Source organism: Neofelis nebulosa, chromosome 5 (genome assembly GCF_028018385.1).
Source record: "Neofelis nebulosa isolate mNeoNeb1 chromosome 5, mNeoNeb1.pri, whole genome shotgun sequence".
NCBI lineage: Eukaryota > Metazoa > Chordata > Mammalia > Carnivora > Felidae > Neofelis > Neofelis nebulosa.
Window position 1 is genome coordinate 75,089,106 of NC_080786.1, and position 23,585 is coordinate 75,112,690.

At 43.7% G+C, this 23,585-nt stretch overlaps 1 protein-coding gene across 3 annotated transcripts in view; it reads right to left on the reverse strand.

Moving 5' to 3' along the window:
- Positions 1–23,585, reverse strand: part of MCF2L2 (MCF.2 cell line derived transforming sequence-like 2) — a 293,647-nt gene that overhangs the window by 21,288 nt on the left and 248,774 nt on the right. For 2 of the 3 annotated variants that reach the window (XM_058730623.1, XM_058730622.1), the window contains 2 exons: positions 4,461–4,549; positions 824–4,061 (listed from right to left, as the gene is read on the reverse strand). In XM_058730623.1, coding sequence (XP_058586606.1) covers positions 3,948–4,061; positions 4,461–4,549 — 203 coding nt within the window. In that variant the 3' untranslated portion in view covers positions 824–3,947. Of the gene's footprint in view, positions 1–823; positions 4,062–4,460; positions 4,550–23,585 lie in introns of those variants that run through there. The other variant, XR_009262037.1, reaches the window with a different exon arrangement.

Consider the following 23,585-nt stretch of genomic DNA (forward strand, 5'->3'; position numbering starts at 1 on the left):
GTTCCCGCGGTGCTGGTCTGCAGAACTCCCCTAAGAGACCCCGAGGGGGCTCTGCTCTGCTCTGCCTCCTCTGCAGCTGGAGTCACCTGCGCTTCACAGCTGGCTGGTCTCAACCCTCCTCCCTCCCCACGGATGTTTAAGAAGCAGGAATCAAAAGGTAGAAGAGGGAGGCATTCACCTCCAAGAGTGAGTGGGAAGGAGTGAATGGACCAAGGATAAAGCCAGGAATGAGATGAAGAATTCCAGGAATGACAAGTCAGAGGATCTTGTAAGCTGTGGTTGGAACCCTAAGATCAGGAAGAGCACTGACTCCTGATGTCACTCCCTACTCTCTTGCAGACTGGCTGTGAGGACCAAATGAGGTCCTACCTGTCAAGCACCAGGGACTTTCTGAACCCTGTGGCCCAGTGGCCTCTGTCAATGCATTCTCTCTGCCATGCATCCCTCCTCTGTGCCTCCGTGCCTATGCATGACCAGGATATCCTTCTCCTTCTCCACTTGGAGAAAACGCTTGCTCCAGGAGACCAGCTCAGATGTCAGCCCATCCCTGACTACATCAGGAAGTCAGTGGCAGGGTTCCGTGCCCCATAGTATTTGTCACACTGTGTTGTGATGATCTGTTTCCACATCTGTCTCCCTCAACTGCACTGAGAGTTTCTCACTCACCTTCACACTTCCATGGTCTCTTCTGATGCCAACACCTTCTTGAGGACAGGGGTGCTCAGGAAATAGGTGTTGAGTAGAAAGAACAAACAAATAAATAAATGTTCTTATAGCCAAAATGGAACAATGTAGGTTGGAAAATAATGCAAGTAGAAGGAAATAAGATTTCCTATAGGTTTGGGAAGAACTTTATTTTAGTGTGCAAATAATGAATATTGTAGTCTACAAATTTGAAACACATTCCATCAAGAAAGATACTTTGTCATTAGGAAAGGGGCACAAGAGAGTAGCTCCACAATCTAACTTTCTGAAAACTTTCAAAGAACACTCTGCTGGACAATTGTGAAGAGCCTTTCCCTGATAGTCTGTCCCTTAGTCTCTGCCCTTTTTTGGCCATAAAAGTCCAAGGGCTTCTTTATGAACACAGTGAGACACTTATTTTTGTTTTCTTGAATTCTAGAACTATTTTCTTAAGTCACATGGGAGACAGTCCTCAGGTGTTTAAGAAAAAAGTTCCCACTCCATTTTGGAAACAAATCAGGGGACCAAAAACTTAGCTAGATCCCATGTCCAGTGAAAAGTTGAAATCAAATCACCACAACAATTCCCAAACTAAGTAAATTCAAAACTAATACTCTAAAAGTAAACAACTCCAGAGCTCAGTGGGTTGCTTATTTGCCATACTTCTCAGCTTTCAGCCATCCTTCTAGTCTCTGCTTTGTGGCCCCAGGGCCACTCACCTCCTTTGCCAGCTTGCTCCCTGTCAGCTTTGGCCAATAGGGCAGACTGATGGGAGGACCAAGGAGGGGAGAGCGACCCCCGTGTGCTGACCTCCTGCCAGCTTCCCCCTGGCAACTGCTCTTCACACTGAGAGCAACAGCTGGTTCCAGTAGCTGCCCTTTGCCATTTTCCCAACACTTCCACAAGCAGCCTCATCACCCCGCCTTCAGAGACTCCAGCACCAGCTGGCAGCACCCTCTATGGAGAGTTCTGCATCCAGCTCTTGGACCAAATTCCAACTCATGGGACACCTGTCCCATGGGGCAGCACCTCCCCCTCAGACTGTGGGCCACCTCCATCCAACCTCTTCCCTTTGCTCCTTCAGCCAGTGGGCTGGTAGCTGCTCCTTATGGCTAACATCTCCATGATCTCACATTACCATGTTTTCTCCTGTTAAAATCTCCAAAAACTGGGTAACAATTCCTCATACTAAATTCTCTCTGTTAAAATAACTGCTGTTGTGTCTTTCTCTTGTTTGGATCCCCTAGACTAATTCTAATAGTAAATAATTCTGAAAATAAATCTGAAAATAAAATAAGTAAAAACACAAAATAGAAAAAAATTTTTAAATGGCAAAGATGTAACTAAAAAGAAATAGAGAATAAGTTACCGAAAATAAATCAAAACTAAATATGTCCAAATCTCTGAAAATAAAAAATTCAGGAAATATAATGCTCAAAAATGCAACAGCTGAAAATAAAATAATTTAAAACCAAATAACTAACATAAATAAATGGATGTAAAAATAACCCCAAATCTAAACTGAAAAAAATAAGTGTGACTATAAGTAACTCTAAAACTAACAAGGGAAAAACCTCTAAAATAACTAAAGACACTTTGTCTGGAAATAAATAATTTTAAATAATTCTAAAACTTTTAGTGAATTATTAGCAGTCAACAAAAAACTAAAAATAATTTGAAAATTCCAATAACTAAAAAAAAGAATAACTATAAAAGTAAATAACTCAAATACTAATAATTGTAAAGATAATTAAAAATAATTCTAGAGCTAATTTGGAAATGTATAACTTAAAATAACTGTATATAAGAAACTGAAAATAACTCAAAAACTAAATAACCCTGAAAACAAAATTATAAACAGATAACTTTAAAGCTATAAAATTAAATAACTAGAAAACTATAAATAAAAGTAAAATTAGACGAAAAATAATAAAACAAAAATAAAAATAACTGAAACTAATTTAAAAACTAATAAATCTAAAAACGAACTACCTCCGACGTTAACATTTGTAACCAACCCTCTCTGAAAGGATACAATCCCGTTACAAAGTAACGCAAACACCACAGGAACATTCTTTTGGGGATTTAGGGAGAAGAGCACAGGGCTGCCTCTGTAGTTTCTGCTCTTCCAAGGTTCGCAAAGAAGATTCTCAACGGATCTCCCCACTCCCATCCCAGGAAAAATCTGACGATGTCTGCAGGCATTTTTGACTGTCATAATTTGGGTGAGTGGATGGGAGAGCGGTTTTACTGGCATCTGTGGGTAGAGGCCAGGGATGATGCCAAACACTTGCACAAGGCAGTCCCCCCTCCCCCCCACCCCGCCCAACGAATTATCCAGCCCCCAAAGTCTAAATGCCAACGTTGAGAAACCCTGGGCAGGACCCCGCAGGACTGGGCTCCGCTAACCTCTGCAGGAGCAGTAAAGCAGCTCGGGGGGTCGCGGGCGTTTGCACGAAATCCCGGCGCTCGAGTAGGCCAGTGTGGAGCAACCCCGAAGTTCACGGACGTCTTCAGCTAGTCCCGGCGCACGCGCAGGCGCGTGTGAAGCAGCCCCGAGGTTCGCGGGTGTCCGCACGGAGTCTCGACGCTCGCGCAGGCGCGTGTGAAGCAGCCCCGAGGTTCGCGGGTGTCTGCACGGAGTCCCGGCGCTCGCGCAGGCGCGTGGGGAGCAGTCCTGAAGTTCGCGGGCGTCTGCACCGAGTCCCGGCGCTCGCGCAGGCGCGTGTGGAGCAGCCCCGAGGTTCGCGGGCGTCTGAGCCGAGTCCCCAGGGCTAACGCTGACGCGTGTGAAACAGCTCCCAGGTTCTCAGCGGCCCTCGCCGGGAGGGTGGCCTCCGCGGGCAGGCCGTGGGCCCTTCCTCAGGCTTCTGGAAGGCGGTCCTATCTCACCCCACCCCCACCCCCAGTGGCAGATCCGCAGGGTCCGAGGCGGCCCCCTGGCTGCTTTCCCGCTGGAGGGTGGGCCGGGCCCTCGGCGTCCCCAGCAGGCCGGGCCCGGAATGGAGGCGGCGTGGGGAGGCCCGGCCGAGCGGGGGAGCCGCGGTGTTCTAGAACCAGTGTCAGTTCTCGGGGGAGGGGGTGCGCAGGCATCCTTCCCTCGCCCGCTCTGCTTTCGCCCGGAAACTAGTCGCGTCCCCCGCAGGGCCGAGCAAGAGGGCACCGCAGCGCTCTCCTCAGTTGTGTTTGTTGGCCTAAAATTCCAAGAAGAAAGTCAGAGGAGCAACGGCTAACAGATTCGCTTACTGTTTGTTCTTTCACACTCAAACGTCCTCATCGCCGCTTTCCTTTTTCCCCTGGACCCTTTCTCCCGTTTCCAGGACAGATTTGGAAGAACACGTTTCATAACTGTCGTCCAACTGGAAGAGTCCGGACAGCTGGAAGGGAGGGGACAGTGGTGAACCCTTAGAGTTAGCAGGGCCGAGGAGTGCCCAAGCCCAAGCCAGGCGCGACCTGTGATTCCCGCTGGCGCCGGCGGGTTGGGGCCCACCCTAGTTCTCCCAAGGGGTCACTGGGGTCCCGGCAGGAGCCCCACATTTATGATCAGAAGCCAGAGCAATGCGAAGGAGATGGGGATGAGGGACATGCCAGGCTGGGAGGGTCTGAGACACTTTGCAGAGCCAGTGACCTCAGCTTCCTGGGTTAGGCCTCGTCCTTATGGGTATGCATCACGAAAAGGGGAGGGACATGGAAGGGGGAGAGAAAGAGGAGGCAGGAGAAGCTGATGAAATCGAATTGAGGGAGAAAATGAAGGAGATAAGAAGGAAATAAATTACACTCAGAGCACTGTTCTCCTTTTCCAGATCTTCTGCACCTTCGGGATGGTCAAAGGTTTCCATGGAGGTAAACTCCTTGCTGGAGCAGCCTTGGGGAAAGAAAGGGAAGAATTTGACCTGCTGTGCAGGAGAGGGCCTGGGAGGATTGGTTCTGCTGCCAGTGGCCAGACGTCCTAGGAGGCAGTGCCTGTCCCCAAGAACCTCTTCTCCCCATCTCTAACTCCTGCTCTCCCAGAACCTGGATGGCTTCACCTGGGTGGGAGGTGGAGGTCTGTCCTCTTAAGGTTCTCTTTTCCAGCTCAAATTTGTAACCATGACCCCGAGAAGATCTGACTACGTGGTGTTCATAGCCCTACTCCTGGTCCTCCAAGAAAACGGTCAGTCTTTTTGTGCTTGACAACCTTCCTGTCCTCCACCCTTCTTCCCTCTCTTCTTTTCCCCCTTTTCTCACCCCTGATTCCTATTTCTTTGGTAGCCTCTGTCACTGCTCTCCCCATGGGACATCAGAGGAGTGAGTACATCCTGCCTCTCTCTTCCAATGAGCTGATAAACCGATTAGTCACCACTGTGCACCTGCCATGAGCCTGGGGCTGTTAAGACACCGAGGGGAACAGCAATCTCCACCAAACACTGAACCCTACTCTGTGCCTGCTGGGATGCCAGTTTGTCAAAAGTTAAGCTTCACATGGCCCTCTAAGGGCCTTAGCTCCATTTTACAGATGAGAAACTGGGATGAGAGAGGAATAATCACTTGGCCATGTCCCCTCGGCTGCAAGCACTGCAGCTGGGTTCTACAAGTCTTGTCTTTACCTCTCACTGAGCTTCAACAGAATAATCAATCTTGCAGGAATCTGAGTGCAGGACCAAGTCTCTGTTTGGTGACAACTCAAGGGCAGGGGTTAGGGTATGGCCTTGAAGGGCATGGACCGGGCAGGGGGGGTGAGAGCATTCTGGACACAGGAAATGAGAAGAGGGAGCGGAAGGAGTCTACAGTTGTAGTGTCACAGTTCTGTCAGCAAGCAGGAAGTGTGCAAGTGGGAGCTCCCTGACCTGCTGCCCAGAGGACCCCCAAGCTGCATTCTGGGGCCCAGGTTCTCCCCAGGGCAGAAGTTGGGGGGGCCGTGCCAGCCAAACTGGGAGCAGCCAGGCAGCCCTTTCCTGGAGGCCTCCAGGAACCCTGCCTGGTGCCGGAGGGTTTTGAGGCAGCTGGACACAGTGCTCTCAGATTGCAGCAAACTTGCTTTAATTTCCAGTCCCCAGAAGTGGTAGGGTGAGGGGTAGAGGGCAGAGGAGAAACTGGCTCCCACCGTCCTCCTCCAGATGTGACTCAGGGACATCTGCAGTAACGCCCAGAGACTCCTCTTTAGGGTGGTCATTCAACACGATCCCCTTATGCCCAGAGCAGGCAGTGAGGACAAGGAATGGCAGTCTTGCTGAAAGGCTGTAAGGGAGGAATGGAGAAGACTTGCCCTTGACCACCTACCATGGGAACAGAAGGGTTGAGTCTCCAGGGGCTGTGGCCTCAGTGTCCCAGACAAAGCCAGGCCGGCAGGGCTGGGGTGGGGTGAAGGGTAGTGTCCAGGGACCCAAGAGCCACCCACTGGGAGGCCATGGGTGAGGCCGGGCTCTGAGGTCTCTGGCAGCCATGGAGCACTCAGGGCCTGGGGCTGGCAGGGCTGGGGGACAATGTGGGAACTGGGAGACCTGACAGCCAGTTCCAGCCACTCCACAGTAAGTGGCACCTGGGGTAAAGTGATGACCAGGCACTGGTGGCTGCTTTCCTCTCCCTCCTGGGGGCCCTGCCGCAGGGGGACAGGGTCTTCAGCCTGGCGCAGGGCTGGCACAGAGGACCTCTCACACACTTGGCCACACATTGACTGCATTATTTCAGGGTCATCTGGGCCGTTTCCTGCCTCCAGGAAGGATCTGTCTGAGCCTGGAAAGAGAATCGACCCTCCCAGCGCTGACAATATCCAGATACCCCCTCCCTGCTGGGGACTGTCAGCACACAGGGTACCCCAGATGAGGGTGGAGGACACCCTCAGTTTAGTCCAGAGTTTTCCATACTCCTTAGAGATGCCAACATCGCGTCCACACAGACTACATTTCTAAAAGGAAAACTGTTTGTGGAACAATATTACCCTTACAGGTATGATGTCCTCATCTGATCTATTCTATGCTCTTATTCTATTCTACTTTATTCTATTGTGTTCTATTCTATCCCATTCTATTCTGGGACACAGAGGAGGAGAGGGGCTGTGGAGGTGGTGGGGTCACAACAATCCCCTCACAACAAGACCCTTCGAGGGAGAGTTTCTTCTGACACAGCCCGCAGCTGCTCTGGGTGAGCCCTCACTCGTCTCCCCCTTGGGCCCTGGGGCCCTTGGCAACAGTGACTATTCTCTATTCACCCAGCATCCCCCGCGGCTCCTGGAAGGAGCTCAGAATTCTCAGGACCCGCAAGCCTTGGAGAACGTCCTTCAGTCAAAGCTGGAAATGTGGGGGCCGAAAGTGCAGCTCACAGGATGAGTTTTGCCAAATCTTTTTCATTTGCATATTTAATCCCTTCCTCCTGGATCCACTGGCCATGGGCTCCTAGGGGTCTTAGGTACTATAGCGGTGACAGCACTATGGAGACCCCAGAATTTTGGGCTCAGGGTCTGGCAGGTCATATGCGTGAATAAAGGAAAGACCCTCTGCCCAGTGGCAGGAGCAGGGGCTTTGAAGTCAGTGAGACCGAGTGCAGTTCTGACTTTGCCACTCACTCACTAGCTGTGTGATCTTGGGTAAGTCACTTAACCTCTCTGAGCATCTTTTCTTGTCTGTAAAAATGGGGATAATAATATCTATCACAGCTTTGGTATAAGGATTAGCAGAAAGGTTTATAAAGTAAAATGTCTCGTACATCTTAGGAATTTAATAAATAACACCTGTTATGATTACTGTTAATAGCGATTACAATAATACCAAAGAGAAGGTCTCAGAACAGCTCTTGGTACTCCAAGTATGCTATTACTACTCATGTTTGGGGGAGATTTGTTTGCTATTGTCTTCACCCTCATAAATATCTGGGGGAAGAAACAAATTATAGAGGTAATAAATGGCTTTAAAAGGAAACACAGAGTACACACACACACACACACACACACACACACACACACGAAAACCCAAATCACACACACAGGCCCTTGAAAAATACTCAATTTGATATCAGCAAAATTTTAAGTGACAGTTGCATTCTTGAAAAATGAGCAGAATGGCTCTGGTACCAGTCAAGTTCTAGTTATGTGTTGAGAAGACACTTTGAGTCTCTGTGGTTCTCCTGGTCCACGTACCAGAATAAGCATAAAGACTGTTGGCAGAGAGAGAGAGGGATACGAAGAATGGGGAAGGTGGGCTGTAAAAATTCATGCTAGTAAGGACTGGTGTGTATTCTGTTTTCCTTCAGTGGATGATCTTTCTAGCATACATCACATATCCTAACCGGTTTGGGGAATTTAGTTTTAGCACTTAGTGTTTAGTGTTTAGACTTCTGATCTTTTATTTTGGTTTAAAAATGGAATGAAATTTATGTATGTATGTATGTATGTATGTATGTATGTATTGGGGGGGAGGGGCAGAGGCAAGAGGGAGGATCCTAAGCAGGCTCCATGGGCAGCGTGGAGCCCAGCATGAAGCCTAATGCAGGGCTCGAACCCACCAATGTGAGATGATGACCAAACTGAAATCAAGCTGGATGCTTAACCAACTGAGCCACTGAGGCACACCCTAAAAATTGAATGAAATTTATTAACAAGTGAATCTATTGGTGAGTTGAAATTATCCTCTTCAATATACATGTTTTTGGTAAATTACAAATTTGGAAGATAAAATCATGCCTTTCCCCTTTCTGTCCACTGGATGGCACGATGGGACCATTGTAGATCCCACTAGTTCAGAGGCAGCTATTACCCATTGATTTCAAATGGGCAAACTATTTTTATTTTGTTTCAAACTAGATTTTTCCCTATCCCTTACAATTATGCAAAAACTTTTTAAGGGCCACCTCTATCATGTGAACTAAAGTACATCATTTTTACCTGGGGGCACAAAGAAGTAAAATAATTCATCCAGAGACACAGAGCTGGGTTTGAGCTGTGAGCCCTTAACCATTGTGCTGTGCTGCTAAGCTCCTTCTCTGCCTTCTGGGAGTTAACCCATGGGGTCACTTTATGCCTAAACCATCCCAGTTGCTCTCCACAGCTCACAACAGAAGAGATCTCCAGGTTGTTTCCACAGGTACTAGGCTGGATTAGGATCTTTCTGCTTGGTGGCGCAGAGTGTAAATTATGTAAACATTGAAGTTGGTCTGTATCTGAAGTGCCCATTTCCTTTGCAAATCTGCCTTTGGCCAAGAGGAAGGAAATCACTGCTATGCATTCAATTAATTACTTTCAGGCTGCACACATTCTCAAAGCACCTTTTTGTTTTGTTTTGTTTTGTTTTAAAAGTGTGTTTTCTGTTGTCAGAATCCTTGCCAACTTGTAGGGCAGTCTGAGCTTGTTGTCTTGGGACTTTCAGAGCTGCTAGGAGCTGGGTCAAAGACACTTCAGAACAAGGAAACCACCCCCAGCTCAGCAGTCAGCTGCCATCAGATGTTCTGGGTTGGAACAGGCCCACAGGTGGGTTGTAGGAGGAGCTGATATGTCTAGTTGGGTTTTGTCAAGGCTTATCCATTAAACCAAAAATTTAATAGGAATTTTTCAAGAAGACTGAAATATAAAGACCCCTAATCTGTTTGTGTAGTATGGCTCCAATTTTTTTTTAAATATGCATTTCTATAGACAAAAAGTTTAGAGTAAAATATTTACAGTGGTTATTTCCAGTTATGTGTGATTTGCATTTTTGTTTGTACTTTTCTGCATTACATTCTAAATTTTGTTTAATATACATATGTATTATTTTTATAATCAGAAAATGAAACTTGTAATACTTACCTTTAAGAAGTGTTTATTTTTGAGAGAAAGAGAGAGAGAGTGAGCATGAGTGGGGGGGGGGGTTGCCAAAGAGAGGGGGACAGAGGATCTGAAGCAGGCTTTGCACTGACAGCAGTGAGCCTGATGCTGGGTTCAAACTTGTGAACTGTGAGATCATGACCCGAGCCAAAGTCAGATGCTCAACCAACTCTCGACTCTCTCTCACTCTCTCTCTCTCTCTCTCTCAAAATAAGTATTTTTTAAAAATTAAAAAAATGATTGGTCAGTTATCTGAAATAACCCACAATCTCACCATAGAAGACTGTTTGCTATACCTTATTTTCTTTATCATAAGAGTACATGAAAAAATTTTAAATAATAATATAATCAATTATCTAGGCCTAAAAGGAAATTCCCACAAATCAGCAAACAACCCTTATGTACTACACTAAATGGCTCACAGACATTAAAGCAGTCTCCCCTCCACCCCAAGACCCTGAGGGAACCAGACCCACAGTTATGTCTGCACAGGGGCCTATGGCTAAGGGCTAGCAGACAGACTCTACCTCTGTTACCTTTGTGGCACAATGGTTATTCTCATTTTACATATCTTTCAATGTCCAGGACTCAGAAAATCAGGGATAAAATAGAATTCAGAATTCAAAAATTTCAGTGTGATTCTGGCTAGTAAAATACTGTTGGAGCTTAGCTCCTTTATGTTAGCCGATAGCACCAGAAAAAGCAGACTCCTCTATTTTGTGACTGTCTCACCTTGAAATTGCTTAGGTTCTAAGAGGTTCCCACCTCACTGCCTTGCCCTGTCCAGGCCTTACCACTACTAGCATGAGGAGTCCTAGCATTCCATCCCTCAGGCTTGCACTGGAGGAAACAATTGGCCCTAATCATCATTAGGAGATCAGGCTGCCTAACAGAGGCAGAGAGGAATGTGTCTGGTGCTTAGGTGATCCACTGGGACATCCTCCAATACTTCCACACCCAGCTGTAACTCTAAGTGAGTGAGTAAAAGAACAATAGACAAGAGTCTGGGGCACCCACTGTGCATGCAACCAGCAGAGGAGGAGAAGGAAGGGGTATGTAGAATGAGTGGAAGGGAGAGGATGACAAAAGTACAACCTAAGGACCAATTGCAGCAGTAGGTGGCACACATTAACGTTAAGTAGGACTCTTACTATGTCCCCTGGTGGAGATGCCCTGCCTTGGGAACAGGCCTTGAGACTCACTGAGACTAAAGTTGCAGAGATGAGGACAAATACCTTGTGCAAGTCACTAGAGCGCGATAATGATAAGGGCACAACTCATTTGACCTCCTGGCTCCCAGATTTCATATATTCTGCCTATTGAGGCACAGTACCATAAAATGGCCATTGGTTTAAGGTGCATACTGCATCCTGAAGATTAGCACCCCGACCCCACAGTGTCATGCTTAAACAAACCGTTGCTCATCCTTGCCTTCAAGAGGCTATTCCATGGCTCTATCTGGCTGGCAGCTTCTAAATGGGGTAGGACCAGTAGGTCGGTCCTGTGATCATATGCCCACAGCTGAGTCTCTCCATTCTAAGCAAAGTTATAGAATAACTTTATAGTATATATAGTTGGATAATATCCATCTGGGAGCTCAGTGTCAATCTGTGCTGGCCGGCTGGACAGTCGACAGTGGCAGGAGCTACATCAGTCTTGATGACGAGGAGCCCATGCTGCTGGGCCCATGCATAGCTTCTGACTCTGCTGCAAAGGCTTCTCTCTACTTATGAGCCCACCGTGCAGGTGCTGGGGTGACGAGGAAAAAGTGGCTGATACCTGCTGGCCAAGTCATCCAGGTGGTGTAGTTGTCTGGCACCTTTTCTGCAACTGATATTCTCTAGTAGGTATGAAAATGATACAAAGATCCTCACATTTTGAGCTTAAGTCTATGGGTCTTGTGCCTCTTCCCCAGTCAGATCATGTTATAATTAGATGCTAATCATTATCCTGGAAGGAAGGTAGGGACGCATCCTGAGAAGGAAGGGTAAGCATCGCCTTGTATGTCTCATCTGCAACTTCTGCATAATCTTGGGGGTAAGAAGGGTCTGATTCCCAACAAGGGGGGGGGGGTGGGACACTTACGCCAGCCCAGGGGGACAAGGGGCATATACCTAGATATCCTCATCACAAGTTTTAGAGTCCCACATTTTCCCTACCAGGGCCTGACTTGCTTGCTCGTCTACTAGCATTAGGAGCCCAAATGATTAGGTAGCAGACTTGCCTGGGCTGAGAATTCATCCTTCTTCCACACACAGCCATGCTGTAGAAGATGAGGGTCTGAACGCTGGCAAGGAGGTTCATTCTCATATTGGGCTTTAAACTGGTGGTTAATCTGATCCTGTCACTCTCTTCACTCTCTTCAGTGCATCAGTGGTGCTTAGCAATAGCCTCCCACTTCTATGCTCCTGATACTTAATATTTCCCCTAAACTTCCCAAATACTAGAGACATCACACCAACTGGTACATCCCTGTCCACCTATATCTGACCCCAGGTGTCACCACAGGTGAAGATCTTAGCCACTGAACTGCTACCACAAACCAGGGACCAGGGCTTTCAACAGTCCACCCACCAACAGAAATGGAGTCCTCTGCCATCTGGCCGGCAAGTGACCTATTAATGCCAGAATCCCATCCTTCCTTTCTAGGACCTCTGCTGGTAGTGTCTTAGGTTTCTCAGAAGCAGATTGCACAAGAGAGTTGTGGAGAAAGGGCTTCCAGAGGAAACCTGTAAGAGCACTGAGGACAGAAGCCAGGGCAGGGAAGACGCCAGGCGCAGATGTGGTCTCAGCTCAAGTCTAGCATCAGCCTGATCTCCTAGGAAACCCTGGAGCATAGATGGTGCTACACGTGTCTCCTTTGAGGCAGAAGGGCTGTACCCTGAATCAGTTAGTCATTGGCTGGCTATAAACTGCCCCTGTGGGAGGCCATAACCTCTCAGGCATTTCCTGGCTAGACAGCTCTGGTCAGCTGAGGGCTGGACAGTGGGTACACACACCGTGTAAAAAGGATGTGGGCAAGGTGTCAACAGCCTCTATTACATTACTGTGTGTGATTTTTTTAATTAAAAAATGAATAGACTTTAGAGCAGTTTTAGGTTTACAGAAAAATTGAGCAGAAAATAGAGTTCCCATATAACCTCTCTACACTCACTCCCTACATAGTATCTCCTATTATTAACATGTTACATTAGTGTGGAACATTTGTTACAATTAGTGAACCTATACTGATACATTATTATTAACTAAAGTCCACAGGTTACATCAGGGTTTACTCTTTGTGTTGGATAGTTCTGTGGGTTTTGACAAAAGCGCAATGTCATGTGTCTGCCATTATAATATACAGAGTAGTTTCACTGGCCCTAAAATTTTGTGCTCAACCTGTTCATCCCCTCTTCCCCAAATCCCTGGTAACCACTGATCTTTTTACTGTCTCTATATAGTTTTGTTTTCTCCAGAGTGTCAAATAGTTGGAATCATACAATATGTATCTTCAAACTGGATTCTTTCACTTAGCAATATGCACTTAAATTTCCTCATGTCTTTTTGTGGCTTGATAGCTCTTTTTTTTTAAATTTTTTTTTTAACGTTTATTTATTTTTGAGACAGAGAGAGACAGAACATGAACGGGGGAGGGTCAGAGAGAGGGAGACACAGAATCTGAAACAGGCTCCAGGCTCTGAGCTGTCAGCACAGAGCCCGAAGCGGGGCTCGAACTCACGGACGGTGAGATCATGACCTGAGCCGAAGTTGGCCACTTAACTGACTGAGCCACCCAGGTGCCCCAGCTCATTTCTTTTTATTCCTGAATAATTTCCCATTGTATGGATATATCACAGTTTGCAACTCATTTGGGTAAATACCACAGAATATGATTGTTGGTCTGTATGGTAAAACTATTTTTAGCTTTTGTAAGAAACTCTCAAACTACCATTTTGCATTGTCACCAGCAGAGAATGAGAGTTCCTGGTGCTTTGTACCATCACCAGCATTTGGTATTTTCAGTGTACTATATACTACTTTTCACACTGTAACTCTTGAGTTTTGCTTTTTTGTTTCTGGGTTTGTTTTGTTATGTTTTGCTTTGAGGTGTCAGCCAGTCTTCTGAAGAGCTGACTGGTTTTTGTGAAACTAACTTGTGAAAAAGTTGTCAAAGTTCACAGGACATAATGGTTATTCCCTTGTTATCTCCCTGACTCCTGAAGCCAGCCTGCTTTCCTAGCATTGAACTGTGAGCACACACACACACACACACACACACACACACACACAAACAGCCTACAACCAAGTCTAGACGAAGGTGCACTTAACTAAATGTTATCCATTCTTCTGCTTATCTCATACCTTTGAGTCTGATCACTTGGAATTAGCAGAATAGACAGAAGAAAAAACAGAAAGGCACCAGGACAATCCACATCCTTATGTTTTAGGTGAGGGAGTTATAACTCATCAAGTGCTCATATCTATAAATTTATAGATTATGCCACTGTTGATGATTGTATACCAACGTCTTCAAGCAAAGAGTCTTTTAACAGTCTCTTTTTTTTTTTTTAACGTTTATTTATTTTTGAGACAGAGAGAGACAGAGCATGAACAGGGGAGGAGCAGAGAGAGAGGGAGACACAGACTCCGAAACAGGCTCCAGGCTCTGAGCTGTCAGCACAGAGCCCGACGCGGGCCCGAACTCACGGACCGTGAGATCATGACCTGAGCCGAAGTCGGACGCTCAACCGACCAAGCCACCCAGGCGCCCCTTAACAGTCTCTTTAAGAGAATATTGGCACATGGGGTGCCTGGGTGGCTCAGTTCATTGGGCGTCTGACTCAGGCTCAGGTGATGATCTCACGGTCCATGAGTTCAAGCCCCACATCAGGCTCTGTGTTGACATCTCAAAGTCTGGAGCCTGCTTCAGATTCTGTACCTCCCTCTCTCTCTGCCCCTCCCCCACTCATGCTTTGTCTCTCTATTTCTCTGAAAAATAAACATTAAAAAAAAAAGAGAGAGAGAATCTTGGCACATGAAAAAGGGAGTTAAATGCTTCAAGAAACAAAACATACTTCAGGACTAGATAAGGCTGGATAAGGTCAATTTTCTAATAGTCCTTGATAATCTGAAGAGTCACCTGTTAAATAACCTAGAATGGAATTCTCAACACACATTTTACTCATCTGTAGGGCCCCAGCTGAAAGGACAGTCCATTACCAGGGGTTTTCCTTCATTTTAGCTTTTCAAAATGCAAAAGAAAGTCACGATGTAACTTGATCAGAGACAGTATTGGGGGATAAAGCTAATTATTTAGATGAAAATCTGATTTTATCTTATCCTTAAAATTTTTTTTTAATATTTATTTTTCAGAGAGAGAAAACATGCACGAGCAGGGGAGAAGCAGAGAGAGAGGGAGACAGAGGATCCAAGCAGGCTCTGCACCATCAGCACAGAGCCCAATGTGGGGCTCAGATCCACATACTGTGAGATCATGACCTAAGCTGAAGTCAGACATTTAAGCGACTGAGTCACCCAGGCATCCCTGATTTTATCTTTTTTTAAAAAGTTTTTTACAAGCCATTATAAAATCTCCATGGAAAACAAAACATAAAAATTTCATACCTCCCAGAGATTTTACTACATTTTATAGAGAGATAGGTCTTATTGTGAAAAGCAAATTTAGGCACTATATTCTATAAATTCTCACCAGCCAAGATTTTTCTCAAGCCTAACTTTTCCTGGTCTGTACTAAGAAGAAAACAAGGTCATTTTGTATTTTCCAAATATAAAATTTTATTTTTTAAAGATTTTTTTTTAAGTTTATTTATTTATTTATTTATTTTTTTGAGAGAGAGAGAGAGAGAGAGAGAGTGAGTGAGTTGGGGAGGGGCAGAGAGAGAGAGAAAGAGAGGGAAACAGGATCCCAAGCAGGCTCTGCACTGTCAGCACAGAGTCCAATGTGGGGCTCAAACTCACAGAACTGTGAGATCATGACTTGAGCCGAAATCAAGACTGAGCCACCCCGGCACCCCCCAAATATAAAATATTGTAACTCACATATACACCCTAATTGAGAATCACTGCTTTATTAAAGGCATTGCCACCAATATTTGTTGACCAAGACTGCACATCCAATTACTTATTATGTGACCATCTTCCTGTTAATTTGCCATTTCATGCTCATTAGCATCCAAGAGTCTAGAAGTGTGACCAATAAGCATAACGTTAATTAGCTTTGCCCCTGAGTTGGGGTGTGGGGTCTGTGTATATTTCTTCAATGACTTTTGTACTTTGTAGGTACTCAGTAAATGTATTTTGTACTAAAATTCCTTCCAGATGCCTTTTCTAAATAAACTGTAGGCCTAAATACATACTTCATGTCCCATGAAATTAATTACATAATAGTCCCAAACTGAAGTCTCAAATACTAAATCAAGACTTGAATTATGGGCAGTGGTAACAGCATAAAGTAGAAGGTCTATTGGAAAAGGTTATCTTCAATTTAAACAGGCAAGGACAGAAAAGATGGCAACAAACACAGCACATTCAGAGCCCTGTAAACCATAATCCATTATGTCATTAGAATATAAAATGCTTCCATACTTGTTCTTTTTGATCCCATACCCAATTTTAGCCACCAGAAAACCGACACACAAAGAAATCAGGGCTGAAGCCTTGTGGGGAAGCACCTGGATCAAGTGTTCCTAACCTTTCCCTGGAAAAGCTCTGAGAGGAGGTGAAATCCATAAATCCTGGACACAGCAAGAAATAAAGTTGCCATGATCCAGTGTCTTTATTCCCAAGCAGAGACATACTGGCAATCTCTTATCCCTACAATCATTTCCTTAAAAGGGCAACTTTTCCAAAGAGGGAGTCACATTAGATGTGAAACATTTGCCCTTCTTGTTAATTCTGGCCTAATTAGAGCCACACAAATGAATAGCAGAAAACCGATTTTATATCTTTCTTCTCACTCACATAATTAAGGAAGGGGCTGAGAATCAGGCAACGTCTTCCTCAGCTTCTAAAGAGCTGGTATCCCCCATCACTCCCCCACTCTCCCACTGGGTCCTACCTTTAATCCCATGTGTGCTGGGGACTGGGTCTTCCTAACTGCTGGTAGCTCTTTCCATATTTTCAATCCAGGGAACAAATCCCATTCCATTGCCTTTTCTTTAGAGAAATATACATGAATGTTGAACCATTGGAAAGAATGGCACATGCATTCCTCCCTATGTCTGTTGGAGTGGTGCTGGCTCACTTGGGTTCTCCTAAAGTTTCAAGGAGCTGCTTCATCCTCCTCCTTCACCATAGTCTAGGACCTGCCTTGGCTCTGAGCATGACAGTCAACAAGGGAATGTTCAATGGACACCATTTGCTGGATTATACAGTTAACTTCGAACTGGCTGCAAGTCTTTTTTTTTTTTTTTTTAAGATTTTATTTTTAAGTAATCTCTACACCCAACATGGGGCTCAAACTTATGATCCCTAGGTCAAGAGTTGCATGCTCTATCAACTGAGCCAGCCAGGTGCCCCTGGCTACAAGTCTTAAAGTGGGAGAGGTGAGGAGGAGGAATCCCCTTTCATCCTCGTAAAAGCTGTTTCATGGGCTTGCTATAGCTCCCTCCTCCTCTCTTCCCTGTCCTGAAATGCCAACTATTATATTAATTCTTTTGGGTTCGATTAGCTCAACACTTGCTAGGCTCTGGAGGTCTGAGATGAATGAGATGTGTCCTGAGCTAAACCTCATCACCCCTGACTCTGCTTGCAGAGTGGTTTGCCAGCCTGATGTGATTATTCAATGAGTTCTTTTATTTGTTTATTCACTAAACATTTACTGAGCACCTATGAGTGCTAGGCCTTTATATAATATGAGGCCTAAGGGAAGTTAAAACTAATAAGACAACCTTCATTCTCTAGAGGAATTCGTGGTCTAATGGGAAGAAAAAGTTAAACACACCATAAAATTATAATAGAGCCTATTAGATGCTGTAGTAGAGTACTCTGTCTAGCACAGTCCTCACCCCCTCACCTCTATCATCTTTTTAACTGAGGGCCTGGGTGCCTCCATTAGGATCAAGCCAAAGGAGCCTAGGAAAACTAAGCAGGCACTGTACCTGAACTGGGTTACAGGTTCATTCAACAATCACTTATTAAGTACTTCCTGAGTGCTTTGCACAGGGCGAGGAGTTACAGATGGAGAACGTTTTTGAGTGGGCAGGCATAGATGGGGATAAGGAGCACCTTTCCCAAATCCCTTCTGAGTCTGTACTGCCCCTTCCTCCTGGCTGTCTCCAGAGGCACCCTGGAAAATGTTTTTGATTTGGTGTTTCCATTTTCTTTGGGTAAATACCCAGAAGTGGAATCACTAGATAGTATGGCACTTTTATTTTTAGTTCTTAAATGAATCTTCATACTCTTTTCCATAGTGGCTGCACCAATTAACATCCCCACCAACAATGCTTGAGGGTTCCCTTTTCTTCACATCCTCAGCAACATTTGTTATTTCTTGTCTTTTTGATAGTAGCCATTCTGACAGGTGTGAGGTGATACTCTTTGTGGTTTTGATTTGTATTTCCCTGATGATGAGTGATGGTGAGCATCTTTTCATGTGTCCGTTGGCCAGCTGTATGTCTTCTTTGGAAAAATGTCTATTCAGTTCCTCTGTTCATTTTTTAATCAGACTACTTGTGTTTTTTGGCATTGGATTATAGGAGTTCCTTATTTATTTTGGATATTTATGCCTTATTGTATGTATCATTTGCAAATGTTTTCTCCCATTCAGCAGGTTGCCTTTTTGGTTTTTGATGGTTTAGTTTGCCTTTTTGGTTTCCTTTGCTGTGTAAAAGCTTTTTAGTTTGATGTAGTCCCAATAGTTTACACTTTTGCTCTTGCTTCCTTGGCTTGGGAGATTTACCCAGAAAAATATTGCTAAGGTTGATTTCCAAAAGGTACTGTCTGTTTTAGGAGTTTTGTGGTTTAGGGTCTTACACTTAGGTCTTTAATCCATTTTGAGTTTATTTTTGTGTATGGTATAAGAAAGTGGCCCAGTTTAATTCTATTGAATATAGCTGTCCAGCTTTCCCAACACAATTTATGGGGGAAACTGTCTTTCTCCCATTATATGTTCTTGCCTCCTTTCTTATAGATTAGTTAACCATATAAGCATGGGTTTGTGGCACCTGGATGGCTCAGTCAGTTGAGTGTCTGACTTTGGCTCAGGTCATGACGTCACGGTTTGTGAGTTCAAGCCCCACATTGGGCTCTCTGCTGTCAGTACAGAGCCACTCCAGATCCTCTTTTCCTCCCTCTCTCTCTAAAAAATAAATAAACATTAAAAAAAACCCACATGGGTTTATTTCTGGGCTATCATTTGTGTTCCACTGATCTATGTCTATTTTTGTGCAAGTACCATACTCTTTTGGTTACTATAGATTTATAGTATATATTGAAATCTGGGATTGTGATACCTCCAGCTTTGTTCTTCTCAGTATTGTTCTGGCTATTCGGGGGTCTTTTGTGGTTCCATTCAAATTAGAAGATTTTTGTTCTAGAGGCACCATGGTGATGCAGTCGGTTAAGACTTTGACTCTTGGTTTCAGCTTAGGTTGTGATCTCACAGTTCGTGGGTTTAAGCCCCATGGTGGGCTCTGTGCTGACAGCATGGAGCCTGCTTGGGATTCTGTCTTTTCCTCTCTATCTGCTCCTTCTCTCTCTCTCTCTCTCAATAAATAAATAAACTTTAAAAATTTTTTATAAAAAAATATTTTGTTCTAGTTTTGTGAAAAACACTATTGGTATTTTGATTTGGATTGCATTGAATCTGTAGATTGCTTTGGATAGTATGGACATTTTAACAATATTTGTTCTTTCAAGCATATATATTTTTCTATTTATTTGTGTCATCTCTTATTTCTTTCATCAATGTTTTACAGTTTTTGAAGTACAGGTCTTTCATCTTTGGTTAAATTTATTCCTAGGTATTTAATACTTTTATTTTATTATTTTATTTTATGCAATTATAAATGGGACTTTTAATTTTTAATTTCCCTGTCTGCTATATCATTAGTAGTGTATAAAAACAAAACAGATTTCTGTATATTGATTTTGTACCCTATGACTTTACTGAATTCATTTATTACTTCTAATAGGTTCTTTGGTGGAGACTTTAGGGTTTTCTATGTATAGAAAGTTTAGTATAGTTTTCTATGTCATTTGCAAATAGTGAAAATTTTACTTCTTGCTTATCAATTTGGATGCCTTTTATTTCTTTTTCTTGTTTGATTGCTATGGCTAGGATCTCCAGTATTATGTTAAATAAAAATGGTGAGAATGGACATCCTTGTCTTGTTCTTTATGTTAGAGGAAAAGCTCTTAGTTTTTTACCAATAAATATGATGTTAACTGTGGGCTTTTCATATAGGCCTTTATTATGTTGAGGTATGTTTCCTCTAAACCTATCTTGTTGAGAGATTAAAAAAAATTTTTTTTTAACATTTATTTATTTTTGAGACAGAGAGAGACAGAGCATGAACGGGGGAGGGTCAGAGAGAGAGGGAGACACAGAATCTGAAACAGGCTCCAGGCTCTGAGCCATCAGCACAGAGCCCGACGCGGGGCTGGAACTCACGGACCATGAGATAATGACCTGAGCCAAAGTCGGACGCTCAACCGACTGAGCCACCAGGCGCCCCAGAGAGAGATTTTATCATAAATGGATGTTGAATGTTGTCAGATGCTTTTTCTGCCTCTATTGAAATGATTGTATGATTTTAATCCCTCATTTTATTAATATAGTATATCACATTGATTGCTTTACATATATTAAACTATCCTTGTATCCCTGGAATAAATCCCACTTGATTGTGGTGAATGAACCTTTTAATGTATTTTTGAATTCAGCTTGCTAATATTTTTTTGAGGATTTTTGCATCTGTGTTCATCAGAGATGTTCATCTATACTTTTCTTTTTTTATAGTATCTTTGGTTTTGCTATTAGGGTAATGATGGCCTTATAGCATGAATGTGGAAGCATTACTTCCTCTTCTATTTTTTGGAATGGTTTGAAAAGAATAGATACTAAATCTTTTTTAAATGTTTGGTGGAATTCACTTGTGAAGCCATCTTGTCCTGGACTTTTGTTTGTTGGGAGTTGTTGTTGTCGTTGTTTTTTCCTTAATTACTGATTCAATTTCATTACTAGTAATTGGTCCGTTCAGATTTTCTTTTTCTTCCTGATTCAGTCTTGGAAGATTGCACATTTCTAGGAATCTATCCATTTTTTCTAGGTTGTCCAATTTGTTGGCATATAAATTTCCATAGTAATCTCTTATAATCCTTTGTTTTTCTCTGGTGTCAATTGTAACTTCTCTGTCATTTCTGATTTTATTGGAGTCCTCTCTTATTCTCTTGCTGAGCCTAGTTAAAGGTTCATCTTCGTTTCGTTTCGTTTAACTTTATGAAGAGCCCGCTCTTAGTTTCATTGATCTTTTCTATATTTTTAAGTTTCTATTTCATTTATTTCCATTCTGATTTTTATTACTTCCTTCCTTCTAACTTTAGCTTTTGTTTTATTTTTTTTTAGTTCCTTTATGTGTGAGGTTAAATTGTTTATTTGAGATTTTTCTTCTTTCTTGAAGTAGGTCTGTACCACTATAAACTTCCTTTTAAAAGAGCTTTCGCTATGTTGCAAACATTTTGAACTGTAGTGTTTTCATTTTCATTTGTCTGCAGGTATTTTTTAATTTTTACTTTGATTTCTTCATTGACCCATTGGTCGTTTAGTAACATGTTATTTAGCTTCCATGTTTTTGTTTCTTCTAGTATTTTCCTGTAACTGATTTTCATACTGTTGTGGTTGGAAAAGATGCCTGATATGATTTCAGTCTTCTTAAATTAATTGAAACTGGGTTTTTGACCTTTCATGTGATCTGTCCCAGAGAATGTTTGTGGGGTTCTGCTTCTTATCTATATTTTACATTCCTGTCACAACCTAGGGAGCACAGGGTTAGGACTTGAGTAGGGCTTGAGAGGCCACACTGAAGAAGGTAGCAAACGCAGAGACATGGTTTAGGGGAGAAACAGATTGCAGCTGCTGCAGAGGGGAGGCAGTCATGGTCACAGAGAAGGATGAGAGAGAGAAAGAGAGAGGAGCACACAGGGGAATGTACAAGGAGAACATTTTCTATAGCCATTGACTTAGAAAATGAGAGGGGCTGAATTTTCATGGGTTCTTGCAACCAATGGGGCTTAAAGCCTGCAGTTTTAAAGGCTTGGCTGGGACAGAGCTGGAGGACACTGAGCTATTCCTGGAGAAAAGGCAGGCAAACAACCCAGGGGGATACAGCTTGGAAAGAGCATCTGGAGAGTGCCTGGGGCACACAAATGGGGGAGATTATTTGCTCTCCTGAGAGCTTGTCCTTGAGAAGCAGCATTCAGACTCGTCTCTTTGGGAACAAAGGAGCTGGTTAGGGCTATTTCCTTTTCCAGGCCCTCAGCATAAACAGAGCCACCTGTGAGAAGCAATATAATGCTGACACGGCTGCCTAACTTGCTTACACTAAGCCCCACCCCCCTGTGCTCTACTACCCTTCCACTATCATTCTCAGTCTTCCTGCTTCAGTCCCAGTGTGGCAAGCCCCACCCCCAGAAGACCAGCAAAAACCCCTTCCCACACCATGTTGCCCAATCAGAAAGTTTTGCAGGGCCCTAGTTCCAGTGGAGGAGGTGACAGGTCTCATTTCACAAGCAGACCAGAGCACACCTCTGTTAAAGCTTGCCACATTCAGGCCAGGGATCAAACACTGCTCACAGCAAGCAAGGAGAGCCTCTGCAGATGACTGGCCTGAGGGATACAGCAGCCAGAACATAGTAGAGTGCACGCAGCACACACTGGAGGCCCTCCCTGAAGCACCAGGCCCAGGGCACTACATGACCTCTTCTTCATAAGGCCATTATTTCCAGCAGCAGGAGACATAACTGGCTTTTCTAGCATACAGAAGAAGGCAGAAACTTAGACAAAATGCCAAGATGGAGTAATTCATCACAAATGAAAGAACAAGATAAGGCCACGGCCAGAGATCTAAGTGAAACAGATGTAAGTAACATGCCTCATAGAGAATTTAAAGCGACAATCATAAGGATACTCATTGGGCTTGAGAAAAGAATACAGGACATGTGAGACCCTTACCTCAGAGATAAAAGAACTGAAAAAGAATCAGAGATGAAGAGTGCAATAAATGAGATTAGAAACATGGTTGATGCTATTTGAATAGTAGGCTGGAAGAATCAGAGGAATGAATTAAAGACCTAGAAGACAAACTAATGGAAGGCAATAAAGCTGAACAAAAGAGATAAAGGAGAATTATGCAAAACAAGAATAGACTTAGGGAATTTAGTGTATCCATCAAATGTAATAACATTAGTATTACAGGAGTCCCAGAAGAAGAAAGAGAAAGAGGGACAGAAAATTCATTTGAAGAAATAATAGCTGAAAACTTCCCTAATCTGAGGAAGGAAACAGACATCCAGATCCAGGAGGCACAGAGAACTCCCATTAAAATTAACAAAAGCAACCAAAAACCATAAAATACCTAGGAATAAATCTAACCAAAGAGCTGAAAAATCTATACATTGAAAACTATAAAAAGCTTATAAAGAAATTGAAGAAGACATACAAAAATAAAAATGGAAAAATACTCCATGCTCATGGAGTGGAGGAACAAATATTGTTAAAATGTTAATACTACCCAGAGCAATCTACATATTTAATGCAATCCCTATCAAAATAACACCAGCATTCTTCACCGAGCTAGAACAAACAATCCTAAAATTTGTATGGAACCAGATAATACCCAAAATAGCCAAAGCAATTCTGAAAAAGAAAACCAAGTCTGGAGGCATCACAATTCCGGACTTCAAGATGTATTACAAGGCTGTAATCATAAAAACACTATGGTACTGGCATAAAAACAGACACTCAGATCAATGGAACAGAATAGAGAACCCAGAAATGGACCCACAAATGTATGGCCAACTAATCTTTGACAAAGCAGGAAAGAATCCAATGAAATAAAGATAGTCTCTTAAGCAAATGGTGTTGGGAAAACTGGACAGCAACATGCAGAAGAATGAATCTGGACCACTT